The sequence below is a fragment of the Dipodomys ordii genome, unplaced genomic scaffold (assembly GCF_000151885.1).
Source record: "Dipodomys ordii isolate 6190 unplaced genomic scaffold, Dord_2.0 Scaffold39, whole genome shotgun sequence".
In the NCBI taxonomy this organism is placed as follows: domain Eukaryota; kingdom Metazoa; phylum Chordata; class Mammalia; order Rodentia; family Heteromyidae; genus Dipodomys; species Dipodomys ordii.
The window spans coordinates 7,697,432-7,712,652 of record NW_012267255.1 but is presented as its reverse complement, the minus strand read 5'-3'; the positions used below and the strand labels follow the sequence as shown (position 1 = coordinate 7,712,652).

General features: G+C 35.5%; 1 protein-coding gene across 1 annotated transcript in view; it reads left to right on the top strand.

The window, feature by feature from the left end:
* Positions 1–15,221, top strand: part of Col24a1 (collagen, type XXIV, alpha 1) — a 280,847-nt gene that overhangs the window by 42,783 nt on the left and 222,843 nt on the right. The window contains exons 10-11 of the mRNA XM_013018210.1: positions 3,027–3,080; positions 8,904–8,948. Coding sequence (XP_012873664.1) covers positions 3,027–3,080; positions 8,904–8,948 — 99 coding nt within the window. The remainder of the gene's footprint in view (positions 1–3,026; positions 3,081–8,903; positions 8,949–15,221) is intronic.

Genomic DNA, 15,221 nt, shown 5'->3' with positions numbered 1-15,221 from the left:
TCTTTCTGTTAAGGATCATTTTTGTTATTTGGGGTCTTTTATTGTTCCATATGAATTTTTGGATTGCCTCTTCTATTTCCTTGAAGAATGAGGTTGGAATATTGATAGATATCACATTGAATTTGTGGATAGCCTTGGGAAGTATTGCCATTTTAACGATGTTAATCTTTCCAATCCAGGAGCATGGGAGTTCTTTCCACTTTCTAAATTCTGTTTTGATTTCCTTTTTCAGGTTTTTAATGTTTTCATCATAGAGGTCCTTCACTTCTTTGGTTAAGTTAATTCCTAGGTATTTTATTTTTTGTGGGACTATTGCAAATGGAGTTGCTTTTCTAATTTCAGCCACACTTTTCTCATTGTTGGCATACAGAAAAGCCATTGATTTTTGAGGGTTAATTAACTATTTTCATTTGGGCTTTTCCATGAGTTTCACATTTCCAGTTTCCTTTTAAGATAATTACATCTTGATGTCTCAGCATGACCACAAACTCAAAATGACTTAAAAAATCATCTTTTCAATCACACCCAGCTTTCTTCTTCAATTTCTATATTGTTACCAGTACTAAAATTTGCCTATGTACTATTTTTTCTTTATAAACTTAAGTATTATTTTTAGTATCATTCCTAGAGTTGGATAAAGATCTATTGGCCCACTGAAATCCAAGTGAGTTTTATAAACTGCAGATTTTGTTCCTCAAAACGATATAATAATTTTTAATGACATTTTAAATTTTAAAATATTCCACGTGGTATAAAAGACCTTTCTGATTTGGTACCTCTCACCTCTCACCTTTCCAAACTTATTTCTTGCCCATTAATCAAATAGAACAATTTGTAAAGCTTTTTAAATGTTATGGCCTTCCATTGCAATTACTTGAATGATTGATGGTACACTGTTTGCATTTCCTTTTCTTTTAGACTCAACTCAACTCAATTGATACCTCCTTAGAATAAAACTTTAATCTTCTTCTCAAGATAAAGTTGATAATTCTGCCAAAAGTTGCCATTCTATGTTGTATTTCCCATTACATATCTTTTTTTTTAAGATAAATAAAGTTTACTTGAAAAGGAAAGGAAAGCTGTGAAACAAAGTAACAAGACTTCTTATCCATCCCAAGAGGGGCCCTAAGTGAAGTCCAGTGGAATCCCCTCAGAAGGCAGTGTTTATAGTATGGGGCCTGTATCATACTTACTCACCTGAACTCTCTTCATTGGTGGAATAGCACCTGGAGCATTAGGGGAACAAGTTTTCGATCAGGAAGAAGAATTTGAGCAGTAGCTCCTGGCATTATGGGAGCAAGAAGTAAGATGGGACACATTATCTTCCATGTATTGGGCCCATCACTTTTTATCTCTGTCTACCTACCAGTTCTCCTCTTTAGCTTATTGCCCTCTCTTGTATGGAAATCTTAACTGTTGAGGAAAAGGGGTGATGACCACTGCAGGCTACTTCTGAGAGAGAGGCAGAGTCAGATATGGCAGTCTGAGATCCTCGGGAAGAGACTTTTAGGTGGCAAGATGTGATTTGTGCACTTTTTCAGTGGACCACAGCAAAATTCTGAAGGAATGCTTATAGGGCTCCTTATTTTATGGCCATTGGAAGCTTAGTGTATAGAACTTCCTTTTGTCTAAAATTCTTAGCCTGAAATTTAAGACTGTTGATATTCTTTATAAAAATAATAAAAGAGGTAATTTTTCATAGCTGAGATATAACTAAAACTCAAGAAAAAAATGTTTGTTTGTTTGTTTTTTGTTTGTCGGTCATGGGCCCTGAACTCTGGGCCTGAGCACTGTTCCTCAGCTCTTCACCTCAAGGCTAGAGGTCTAACACTTGAGCCACAGCACCACTTCCGGCTTTTTCTGCGTATGTGGTGCTGAGGAATCAAACCCAGGGCCTCCATGCATGCAAGGCAAGCGCTCTACCACTGAGCCACCTTCCCAGCCCTGATAAAGTGTTTTACACTGTAGTTTATATGTATGTCTTCTTTCACAGGCCAGAATGGAATCTAAATAAGGGTAGTATAGGTCTTCGATCCTCTCCAAAGCGTCTTATTGACAGCATGTAGTCAGTTAACATCTGTAAACATTTTGCTACTACTTACAGATTACATAATGTCTTCCTACTCGAATTTTTCTTGTATATTCTTTCTCTAGCCTTCTTACCAAAATTTTGCTTACTGTTTAGAACTATCTCAAATGCCAGCCTCTTTGGAACTTCCTTCAGTTGGCTTTATCTCTTACTACATTGGAATGAAACTTTTCCTGTATACTTTTGTATAGTCTCTTGCTGTCTTCCTTCCACCTTACATTTCAATGAACCATATATAATATATTATATATATATATATATATATATGTATAATTTTTCAAGGGGGAGGAGTGAGGGAGGTGGGGAGGGAAAGGATAGTGGGAGAACAGCAAAGGAGTGGGTAACAATACTTGACAAGGGATGTAAGATTACTCATCACCTTACTCATGTAACTGTAACTCTGTACAGCATCTTTAAATAAAATAAAATTTTAAAAAAATCACGAAGGAAAGAATTTGGCATTTTTGATTTTTATTAGGTTCCATGTATTCAGTCCCATTCCTATACTTGTTTCAGTGAAGTGTGATCTAAAGCTGGGTGCCGGTGGCCTACGCTTGTAATCTTAGCTACTCAGGAGGCTGAGATCTGAGGATCCTGATCTAAAGCCAGCCCCAGTAGGAAAGTTCATGAGGCTTATCTCTACCAGAAAACTGGAAGTGGCACTGTGGCTCAAGTGGTAGAGGAATAGCCTTGAGCTGAAGAGCTCAGGAACAGCACACAGGCCCAGAGTTCAAGCCCCATGAACGACAAAAAAAAAAAAAGTGGTCTATAACTTTTTGAAGAAAAATCTGTGACAGGAGGAAAAATTATTTATACTTTTAAATATTATAATTTAATATTACTATAAATAAAATTTTAAGAACTTCTGCTTAGAGTCATGTGTGGGTATGTGGACAATGTAAATGAGATTATGTAAAGACTTCTTGTTTATTTTAAGGGTTTCATCGGTTCTCCGGGAGAAGTGGGACCACTGGGGCCTGAAGGAGAAAGGGTAAATTTATTTCTAAAATGGTCTACGTTTGATAATGTACAACGAAGGTCAAAACTCAGATGTTAGGAGTATACTCTTGTTGAATAGGCATAATTAGATTTCCTTAAATCATACAAACTTTTTTATAAGGAAGTAATATAAATTTTACATATATAGTCATATATTTTAAATTCCATTGAAACATAGTAAATAAATAATGAAAAAAATTTTATATGTAACTCATTTGTATTTATTTTTATTTTATACTTCAGTAACCTTAACTTGAATATAAATTTTGAATAGGTCATATAATTTGTAGTATAATATAAAATAAATAATTCAGTCTCAGAAGATATTTTTTATTTAATCAGACAATATAGTTGCTCATTAGTGTAGGTATCTGTAAATAAAGTTACAATCTTTGGAATTAGATTTTGCACACTTAAAATGATGAATCAATGCTGAGTTCTGATTTAGGAAATTCATTATATATAGATCTTAGTGTTATATTCAGTCCAATTTGATTTTATTTGGACTACTTCATTGCACTCACCATTAATTGTACAATCATAGAATTAAATGCTATTAGCATACTGCTACAAAGTTTGAAGCTAGAAAAACTTATTCAGAATTTAATATTTAATTCCATCATTAAGAAAATAGTTGGAACTCTTCAGTGAAATAGAGAAAGCAATCCACAAAATCATATGAGATAATAAAAGATCCAGAATAGCAAAAATAATCCTTAGCAAGAACAGTGTTGGAGAAATATCAATACCAAATTTCAAACTCTATTGCAAAGCCATAGCAGTAAAAAGTACTGGCACAAGAATAGGCTTAAAAACCAATGGAACAGAGTAGAAGACCAAGAAATAAACCCACAGATCTCTTGCCATCTCTTGCTAAAAACAGATTAGAAGGAAGACAGCCTGTACAACAAATTGTGCTGGCAAAAATGGCTATATACATGAAACTATACCCTTATTATCCCCTTGCACAAAATGGTGGGTCAAAGACTTCAATGTAAGGCCAGATACCATGAAAATATTACAGGAAGGAGTAGGGGAAACACAAGGGCTCCTAGGCATGGATTGAAACTTCCTAAGTAAAGATTCAGAATCATAACAAATAAAAAAAATGAGTGGATAAATGGTATTTCATCAAACTGAAGAGTTTCTGCATGGCAAAGGGTATAGTTGACAAGTTAAATAGAAATTCCACAGAATGGGAGAAGATTTTTACCAGCTAGGCATCAGACAAGGAAGGGCTTTATATCCAAAATTACTTAGAACTCAAAAATGCTAAACCTCCCAAAAATAAACTCTTAAAGAAGCAAGAACCTCATTAATAAATGGAGTAAAGGATACAGGTGGACCCATTGCAACAATGAGAAGTACAAGTTGTCATGTCGAAAATGAACTTTACAACTTTGGTGGGGGGTGGGGAGGATTGGGGGGGAGAGGGGAGGGTGAGGCTGGGAAGGGATGGGAAGGGGAAACAAAGGAGGAGGCTACAATGCTTGATAAGAAATGTACTCATTATCTTGCCCATGTAATTGTAACCCCTCTGTACAGTATTTTTACAATAAATAAAAATTTAAAAAAAGATTTAAAGAGAGACTTCCCAGAGGAAGAAATAAGAATGGCCAATAGACACATGAAGAAATTTTCAACATCTTTGGCCATAAAAGAAAGGCGAATCAGAGGCTGGGAAGGTGGCTCAGTGGTAGAGCGCTTGCTTTGCATGCCTGAGGCCCTGGGTTCGATTCCTCAGCACCACATAAAGAAAAAAGCTGGAAGGGGCATTGTGGCTCAAATGGTAGAGCGTTAGCCTTGAGCTGAAGAGCTGAGGGACAGCGCCCAGGCCCAGAGTTCAGCCCCACAACCGGACCCCACCCCCCCAAAAAAAAAAGAAAGGCAGATCAAAACAGCATTGAAGTTTCACCTCACCCCAGTTAGAATAGCCATTATCAGGAAAACTAATCATAAATAATAATAAATAAACAATAATAAATGCTGGTGGGACTGTGACCATAAGGAATTCTACTACACTGTTGGTAGGAATGTAAACTTGTTCAAACACTGTGGGAAGCAGCATAGAGCTTCCTCAAAAGATTAAGCATAGAGTATGAACCAGTGATTCCACTGCTAGGCATTTATCCAATGGACACAAACAAGGTGACACTAAAGCTATCAGTACAACCATGTTCATTGCAGTATTGGTTACTATAGCCAAGATATGGAATCAACCTGAATGCCTCTCAGGGGACAAATGGATCAAGAACATTTGGTATATATACACAATGGAATTCTACTCATCCATCAGAAATAATTATATTGTACTATTCATTAGGAAATGAAAACACTTAGAAAAATTATATTAAGCAAAGTCAGCCAGAACCAAAGAAAATAGGTTGCACTGTAACTAGAATGTGATGGTAAATCTACAAGTGAACACACTGGATGGTAAAAAAAAAATACACTTGGAATTATTTAGGTCTCTAGACATTCACACTGAGACCAAAGGATGATATTCTTAGGAGAGGATCACATAGGTGCAATAACTATGTGCATCTGAGCATATAAAATTATATTTATTGAAATGAACTCTGGGAAATGAAAACAAGAAGTTGTTTTTTCCTTGTTGATGTTTTTGTTTTGTTTTTTCCTTTTGTCATATTTGTTCTTTTATCTGCCTTTTGGGAGATAAGGGGGGCATAGAAATTATGGAACAAAGGGTGAATAAATGCATCCATAATACCCCCTAGACATTATGTTGAAAATGAACTGCTCAACTAGTGAGCGGGGATGGCAGGGAAAAACTGGAAGACAGAAAGAGAGAGAGGGAAGGGGTGACATGTGTTCAAAATGAAATGTACTCTTTATCTGATATATGTAACTGTAACCACTCTGTATATCACCTTTACAATATAAATAAGTATTTTTAAAAGATTTTTTAAAAAGAAAAAGAAAGCAGTTAAAGATAGATGCCAGTGGCCCTCACCTTTAATCCTACTTACTCAGGAGGTTGAGATTTGAGTATTGTAATTTAAATCCAGTCTAGGCAGGAAAGTACAGGAGACTTCGATACCAAATTAAACATCAAAAAGCCAGGAATCAAGCTGTAGCTCAAGTGTTAGAGTATCAGCCTTGAGCAAAGAAAGAAAGAAGGAAAGAAAGAAAGGAAAGAAGGAAGGAAGAAAGGGAGGGAGGAAGGAAAGATAAAAAGAAAAGAAAAAGGAAACCAAAACACTCAAGGACAGTGCCCACATCCTTAATTCAAGCCCTAATACCCACACAAAAAAGAAAAAAAGAGGAGAAGAAGTAGAAGAAAAGAAAGAAGTTAGGACAGAATTTTCACTTCAGGGAAGTTTTTTTTTCTTCAAATGGAAATAAGCAAGACTGTTCTTTTTGCCAAATGTACTTTTCAAATATGACTTTTTGAATGCAAGAATTTGAATTCCTTGTAATTATTTGTGTACACTCTTGCAGAGAATTACTACTCAGAGTTTAAATTGAAATGTCCAGTCTTCTTGGGTGAGATCAGATGAAAATTTTCCTTTTGTGAACTTAACAAATAATTTCATTCAATAGAAGAAATACCTTCAATATAGTATACCAAGTTCCTTAACCTTCCTGTCATACAGCAAACTAACAAATGGTATAACCTATCTACCATACAAAAATCATTCTTAATCCAAAGGTTTATGTCTAATTTACATTGCTAATTCTGCTACTCATGATATGATTCTTTTCTGACATTTTGGTGTGAACTTATTTCTAATGAGTCATTTAATTAATCAAATTAGTATGTCCCTGTAAAAATTGTCCTCTTAGACCATACGTTGACAAAGACCATCGGTAGGCACAATGTTACAATCACTTAATTGTTTTGACCAGTTTATATGGTAGTAAGAGTGGTCTCAATACATAATTAAAAGACCACTCCATGACATTATGCCTATATATACCATGTCCTGATATTATTTGCTCATATCAAAGCTCTCATTAAAACTCTGAATGGGCCCAGTGATGGTGTCTTATGCCTGTAGTCCTAGCCACTCAGGAAACTGAGATGTGGGAAATGGAATTTAAAGCTTTCCAGGTAAGGAAAGTCTATAAGACTCATATCCAATTAACCTATGAGACTTGTATCTCCAATTAACTAGCAAAATCCCCAAAGGGATATAGTGAGGCTACTTAAGTTTGACAAAATAAGTATTTTTCTGTTTTTAAAAGGTGATTGGCTATATTATACAGATAAAGGTATAACTACATGTCATGTAAAATAATTAAAATATATTTCTAACCAAATGAACCTTTTATTCACCTGTGAATTACTCTATTATATAATAAATGACATGAGTATTATCAGACACTCTTAACTTAAAAACAAATGGCTTATTTCCATGAAATCAACCTTTCTCTCCCTCTCTTTTCTTTTTGGTCTTGGTCCTGGGGCTTGAATATAGGTCCTAGATATTCTCCCTTAGATTTTTCCCTCAAGGATGGTGTTCTACCAGTTGAGCCACAGATTTTTGGTGGTTAATTGAAATTTGGGTGTTAAAAGTTTTATGGAATTCCCTGCCTAAACTGTGATTTTCAGATTGCAGCCTCCTGAGTTGTTAGGATTACAGATATGAGTTCCAACTCAAACTCTTAAAAATGAGGAAATTTTAATGTTGATGATAATATCACATGCTTTACTGAAGGTCTGCATACCTTTATATGAATTAATTTTTTAACTCCCACAAAACCTAATGAGACATATATGCTATTATTTTCACTATTGATAAAGGAAAAGAATCACTCATACAGAGTAACTTGTCTTAAAGTATTTGCTGTAGGGCCTGACCTCTGCCTCCATTTTTCCATGTACCGGGGCAAAAAAACACAAAGGAAAGGAAGAAAATTTATACACACACACACACACACACACACACACACACACACATATATATATATCATATATCATATAAAATCACTTGGTGATTAAAAAACTGCTCCATAAATAAAACTCCTAAAGTCACAAAGTATTTGCTGAGAGCAGAGACAAGAGTAGAGACAAGATTTAGATACACGTATTCTGGCTGTGAGCTGGGTTCTGGTGGCTCATGCTTGTCTAGCTACTAAGAGTGAGATGTGAGGATCATGGTTCAAAACTAGCCCCAGTAGAAAAGCCCATGAGACTGTTATCTCTAATTACCATAAAAAGGCAAGAAATGGAGCTGTGGATCAAGTGCCCAGGCCCTGAGTTCAAGCCTCAGGACCAGCACAACAAACATACCCATACTCTGTGAAAAGCTTGGGTGCTTAGGTGCTATACTCTATTGCTTCTTATATGACCATGAAATCCATTGTTACTTGGGATCTAGGTACAAGACGATCTTGAGCATGGTGTTGTCATTCAACTTGTTGCTTTGCCTTTCCCAATATTGGCTATCCATTAAGATTAGCTTTGCATATAATTAAGAGATTGCCAATACAAAGTTACACTTGTCAGATGGAGAAGAGGGCATATTGTTTTAGATATGGAAAATGAGATCTACCAATTTGATTGGTTATACCATTATTAGTAGTATTTGCAGTGTTAGACAAGTAACTATTATCACCAGGTAAATGTCAATAACCTATTAGGGAATGTGGATGAAGTGAATGATTTCCTCAATAAAATCAAGACTAAAAAAAAAAAAGGGTTTCTTCAGCTAAATTTTTATGTTGAAGGTTTCTGAATGCCATACTAATTTATATGTTGTAGGTCATTAATTTATATTTGAGTGATTAAAAAGATCTGTAGTAGTTAAACCATTCAAAAATATTTGATTTTGATTTCTCTATATTGCAGGGCCCTCCGGGAATCCGTGGAAAGAAGGGTATAATGGGTAGACAGGTAAGTTGTTCTTCTTGAGATTCAGAACAGAGAAAAATAATGATTTCTCATTTGTTGAAACTGAATGCATTGTCATTCATAATATATCTTACTCAACAATTTGACTTTGCTACTTTATCAAAGTATCAAATAATGGAATTTAAGGGAAATTTAGATTTAAAAATACATTTAATACTTCTAACTCATTTACTATTCTTTAGGAGACCTCAGAAATGTTAGACCTCAGAAGTTAGCTGAAGAAATCCTTTTCTTTACACACACACACACACACACACACACACACACACACATTGTAAAAATGTACAGAGGGGTTACAGTTACATGAGAAGGGCAATGAGTACATTTCGTAGGGAGCGCCTTGTTACCTCTTCCTACCATTGTTTTCCCCCTACCATGCCTTCCCTCCCCGCCTCCACAACCCACAACTCCTCCCGCCTTGCCCCCGCCACTTTGTAAAGTTCATTTTCAACATAGTATCCTGTACATCTCATCGTCACAGTGGGTCAGCCTGCATCCCCATTTAAGTGTTCCCCTCCCCTCCCCAAATTACAAAAATGTATATACAAGATGCAGAACACCGGCAGCAAATCTAGTAAAAACAGGGGTTATACCGTGGGGGTAGAACATACACAAGAAAAAAACAAAAAAGAATCACATAGTGCATTGTAAGTACAATAAAAACATGAACAAGAAAGAAAAAAAAACACTTGTGTCCCTGTCTTGGGGTACATTTTGCTTAACATTATCTCATGCGGTCATATGTACATAGCCTTTGACCTTCTCTGTTTGTCCTAGACATGTACTAGTCATTGCAAACAAGAGCAACCATGGGGACCTATGTTTCTTTGGGCCTGGCTTACTTCATTTAATATGATTTTTTCCAAGTCTTTCCATTTCCTAACAAATGGGCACTGTCATTCGTTCTGATGGAGGCATAGAATTCCATTCCATATATATATATATATCACATTTTCTTGATCCATTCATCTACTGAGGGGCATCTGGGTTGGTTCCATATCTTAGCTATGGTAAATCATACTGAGATAAACATGGTTGTGCTGGTAGCTTTGGGTAAATGCCCAAAAGTGGGATTGCTGGGTCATAGGGGAGCTCTATGTGGAGTCTTTTGAGGAATCTCCATACTGCTTCCCAGAGTGGTTGAACAAGTTTACACTCCCACCAACAATGCAGTAGGGTTCCCTTTTGGCCACATCCTCTCCAGCATCTACTGTTACTAGATTTCTTTATTGTAGCCATTCAAACCAGGTTGAAGTGGAATCTCAACACTGTCTTGATTAGTATTTCTTTTATGGTTAGAGAAGTTGAGCATTTCCTCATGTGTCTATTGGCTATTCTTATTTCCTCTTCAGAGAAGTCTCTCTTTAAACCCATTTATTAATCAGGTGGTGGTTTCTTTGAGGATTGTTGAGGGATTTAATTTTTTGCGTTCTAAGTATTTTAGATATGAGACCCTTGTTGGTTGTCTGGCTAATGAAGCACTTCTCCCAGTCAGTGGGATTTCCTGTTGATCTTGCTAGCTATGTCCTTTGCCTTGCAGAAGCTCTGCAGTTTCATGAAATCCCATTTGTCCAACCTTTCTTTGATGTGTTGTGTTTCTGGGTCTCTATTAAGAAAATCTGGGCCAAGGAGCTCTAGAGTTTCTCCTATTCCTTCCTGTAATGTTTTCATGGAGTCTGCTTTTATTTCGAGGTCTTTGATCCATTTGGAGTTGATGCTGGTGCAGGGTGATATATATGGATCTAGCTTTAGTTTTCTACAAGTGTTTAACCAGTTTTGTCAGCACCATTTACTGAAGAGGCTTTTTTTGGTCCGGTCTATGCTTTAGCTCCCTTGTTAAAGATTAGGTGACTATAGGTCTGTGGGTTCATTTCTGGGTCTTCAGGCCTATTCCATTGGTCCTGAGGTCTGTTCTTGTGCCAGTACCAAGCTGTTTTGATTACTATGGCTTTGTAGTAGAGTTTGAAATTTGGAATTGATATTCCTCCAGCACTGTTCTTTCTGCTAAGGATTGTTTTTGCTATTCAGGGTCTTTTATTGTTCCATATAAATTTTTGGATTGCTTCTTCTATTTCCTTGAAGAATGAGTTTAGGATACTGATAGGTATTGCATTGAATGTGTAGATAGCCTTTGGCAGTATTGCCATTTTCAAGATGTTAATTCTCCCAATCCAGGAGCATGGGAGGTTTTTCCACTTGCTTAGTTCTGCTTTAATTTCCTTTTTCAGGTTTTTAAAGTTTTCATCATACAGGTCTTTTACCTCTTTTGTTAATTCCTAAGTATTTTATTTTTTGTGGGGCTATTACAAAAGGGGTTGCTGTCCTAATTTCAGCCGTGCTCTTCTCATTATTGGCATACAAAAAAGTCATTGATTTCTGAGGGTTAATTTTATACCCTGTTACTTTGCCAAAGTTTCCAATAGTTCAAGTAACTTGGGAGAGGAGTCCATGGGGTTCTTTAAATACAAGATCATGTCATCTGCAAAAAGGGAGAGTTTTACTTCATCTTTCCCTATTTGGATTCCCTTTATGTCTGCATCTTGTCTTATTGTCCTAGCTAATACTAGATTGAAGAGGAGTGGAGAGAGTGGACATCCTTGTCTTGTTCCTGAATTTAGAGGAAATGGCTTTAACTTTTTGCCATTAAGTATGATGCTGGCTGCAGGTTTGTCATATACAGCCTTTATTATATTGAGAAATGTTCCATGGATTCCTAGTTTTTCCAGAGCTTTCATCATAAAGGAGTATTGGATCTTGTCAAATGCTTTTTCTGCATCTGTTGAGATAATTATGTGGTTCTTATCCTTGCTCTTGTTGATGTGATGAATTATATTAATTGTTTTGTGTATATTGAACCAGCTTTGCATCCCTGAAATGAATCTTGTTTGATCGTGGTGTATGATTTTTTGATGAGTTGTTCAAGTCAATTGGCCAAGATTCTGTTGAGAAGTTTTGCGTCGATATTCGTCAAAGAAATGGGTCTGTAGTTCTCTTTCTTTGATGAGTTCTTGCCTGATTTTGGGATGAGGGAGAAACCCCTTTCTTCAGGACTAAAATGTCACACACTAGTGGTAACAATATTTTAGCCTATTTATGCATCACCAGATATCCTGGTGTCCTGGATGTTCTGAATTCAACTTCAAGCTCTAGAAGGCTTTATAATTTTTTTTGTTTATTTGTTTTGTGGTAACTCAGAGCCTTGTACTTACTGTGAAGGCACTCTACCACTGTCCTTTGTTATTTTGGGAATAGGTCCTCAGACTTTCCTCTGGACTAGCCTAGACCACAAAACTCCCATTTATATTGCTCTTATAACAGGGAAGACAGGCAAGTACAGCACACACAGCTATTGCTAGGGCTAAGGTTTGAGAACATTTTATAGCGAATGAACTGGAACTAGTGTTAGGGTTCTAACTCAGGGCCTTGAGCTCACTATGCTTGCTTATTGGGTTGATGCTCTACCAATTGAGCTACACTTCCAGGCCCAGATTTGCTGCATTTTTGTGGGGAGAGAATTGAATCTCTTGAACTTTTTTTTTTTTACCTGGCTGACTTTGAACTCAGCCTCCTGGGTAACTAGAATTACAGGCATAACCCACAGATACTTATCTCATTTATGGTGTTTTTATAATGAATGAAGGAAATTTTTAAAGAAAGATATGTGCTACACTGTGTATTATGATATGTGAGGACAATAATCACATTTTCACAATAATGTTCTCGACCTTTCTGGTATACCTGAATAAAATATAAATGATACTAAAAATGGGATATAAGTGGCTTAAAGTATAATTTTTCTAAAAATCTAAATATGTTACAAATGGATATATATTAAAGCAAAACAGCTATAAATTATGCAATGTAAAAGCAATAGAAAGGAGTTCATTCAGTTTTTTTCAGTTATTTAAAACTTTTCTTTTATGATCCTGTTGGATAATTATATAATTCCCTATGAATAAGAAGCCAAAATTATCTATAACTTATCTATTTACAATATTCAAATTGTATTTACCTTTTATCATTTGATTTCTGAATAACTCAAATAGTAGAGCACTTGCCTTCCAATTCTAAGGCTCTGAGATCAATCCCCATTACAGGGTTGGATAGCAGCAGCTAAGAGCTGAGATCACTGCTTAAAGCCAGCCTGGACAGAAAGTCCTTGAGACCCTTTATCTAATGAAGTCAGAAAAAAGACAGAAGTACAGTTAGTTGTAGTTCAAGTGGTTGCATTATAAAACTAAGGGACATCATCTAGGCCCTGAATTCAATCCCCAATACTGGTGTATGCGCATACACACGCACACACACACACACACACACACCACCCCAGTATGCAACCCCCCCACTATTTCTTGAGCTTAGTAATATGCCTTAAAGACATATTAGAATAATCAATTAGTTGATTGTTATCATTTCAAAGGTAGGAAAAAGAGACTCAGATATTAAAATACTTCCTTAGTATCATGTAGTTAAAAGTTGAAAAATCAGGAACTGACCACAACTTTCTAGATGGAAATCCTGAATCCTTTTCCTTTCCTTAGATGTCTTTTGAAGAGGCATGAATTGTTTATCAAGAGATTTGGCCTGTTAAAGATTCATATTGAAAATTTTAAGATCGTTAATACAAACTAAGCAAACTGTCTAGAAATAGAAAATAAGTCAAATATATTATTTTCATAGAAAATAAGCCAAACATGTTATTTTCATGCATTTATAATCAACATAACACAATATTATAGCAAATATAACAAAAACTATCACCATTACCATTAGCTTTATATTTTGAATTTCAAGCACAGTTTTATGTATTTTATATGCTATGTTATTTAATTATACCATATCATGCATGAATATGTTGTTACCAGTGCCCAGCTTAAATGAAATGTTTAAGTTTATCTAGCAAATGTAATTTTATATGAATCTTAATGTTTAAAAAACTAATCTTCAATGATGGAATTGTAGACATCAGTATACAAAGTGGAAATTTTTCAATGAAATTATCTCCAGTTATTTTGATACAAAGAAAAAGAATACTAGACACATATTACACATCATAAAATATTTGAATTTCAATTGGGATAGTTAAAATTTCATAGAAAATATGATCATTCATTATTTTAGAAAAAAAATGTCAGGGGCTGGTAGCTCATGGTTGTAATTCTAGTTATTCAGGAGGCTAGGATCTGAGGATCCTGGTTCAAAGCCAGTGTAGGCAGGAAAGTCCATGAGATTCTTATCCCCAACTAACCACCACAAAGCCAGAAGTGGAGTTATGATTCACATAGTAGAGGTCTAGCCTTGAGCAAAAAAGTTCAAAAACAGTGTCCAGGCTCTGAATTCAAGACTCCGGAGGACCAGCACCGACAACAAAAAAGGAAAATATCCTTTGATAATATTTTAGGTGATTAATATTAGGTGTGTGAAATATGGCCATTTTCTCATGGCATAGTATTGTTTTGTGTACTATGTGTAACTATATGTACAGTCAGCCTGCACATACAGAAGCAGAACTACATTCACCATAAAGAAAATGTAGACAACTATACATAGGATAATGCATGACAGCAAACTAGAAGTTCCGAGATCCAAATGGGCCAGTATCTGAAAAACTTTTGACTGTGAATATGCCAAAGATTAGTGCTTTCAATTTTCTGCTGATTTAAGATCTAGTTAAAAGTTGGAGTTGAGGTTTCATTATAGTACTACTCTGTGGGCCTCATCTTATTTAGGGTTATTTGTATAATAATATTAATGTCTCTGAAACTAAGGGCCAGGATTTACTAAAATAAAGTGTACTTTATGCATACTAACAAAATATTGATAGTTAATATAGTGAAGTTACATTCGTGAAAACTGTAAAATCTGAGTTCAGATCTTCCTAAGTATTATTCAACATAAGCCTCTTTGGCTACTGTTTGGGTTCCCTCTACTTATGCTATAGGTTTGATATGAATAGTTTGCAAAAATATTAGTTGCTATCTTACCCAGAATTATCCATTGCTTTAATAATGTTACTTAGCTTGGATTTGGGAAGATGTTGCTGTAAAATCATGTTTATTATGCCAGTCTAATGACCAGTTATTTCTCTGAGCAAACACAAAGTGTAAAATTAACTTGTTTGGAACTAACTTAATGATGTCAGTGCTTTCTCAATCAAATTATAGGCTTACATGTAATATATACTTTCTCCTAGACAGTAGCCACATATGAATGATGTTAAAAGTTCACATTTGAAAAATAACACATTGGGATCTT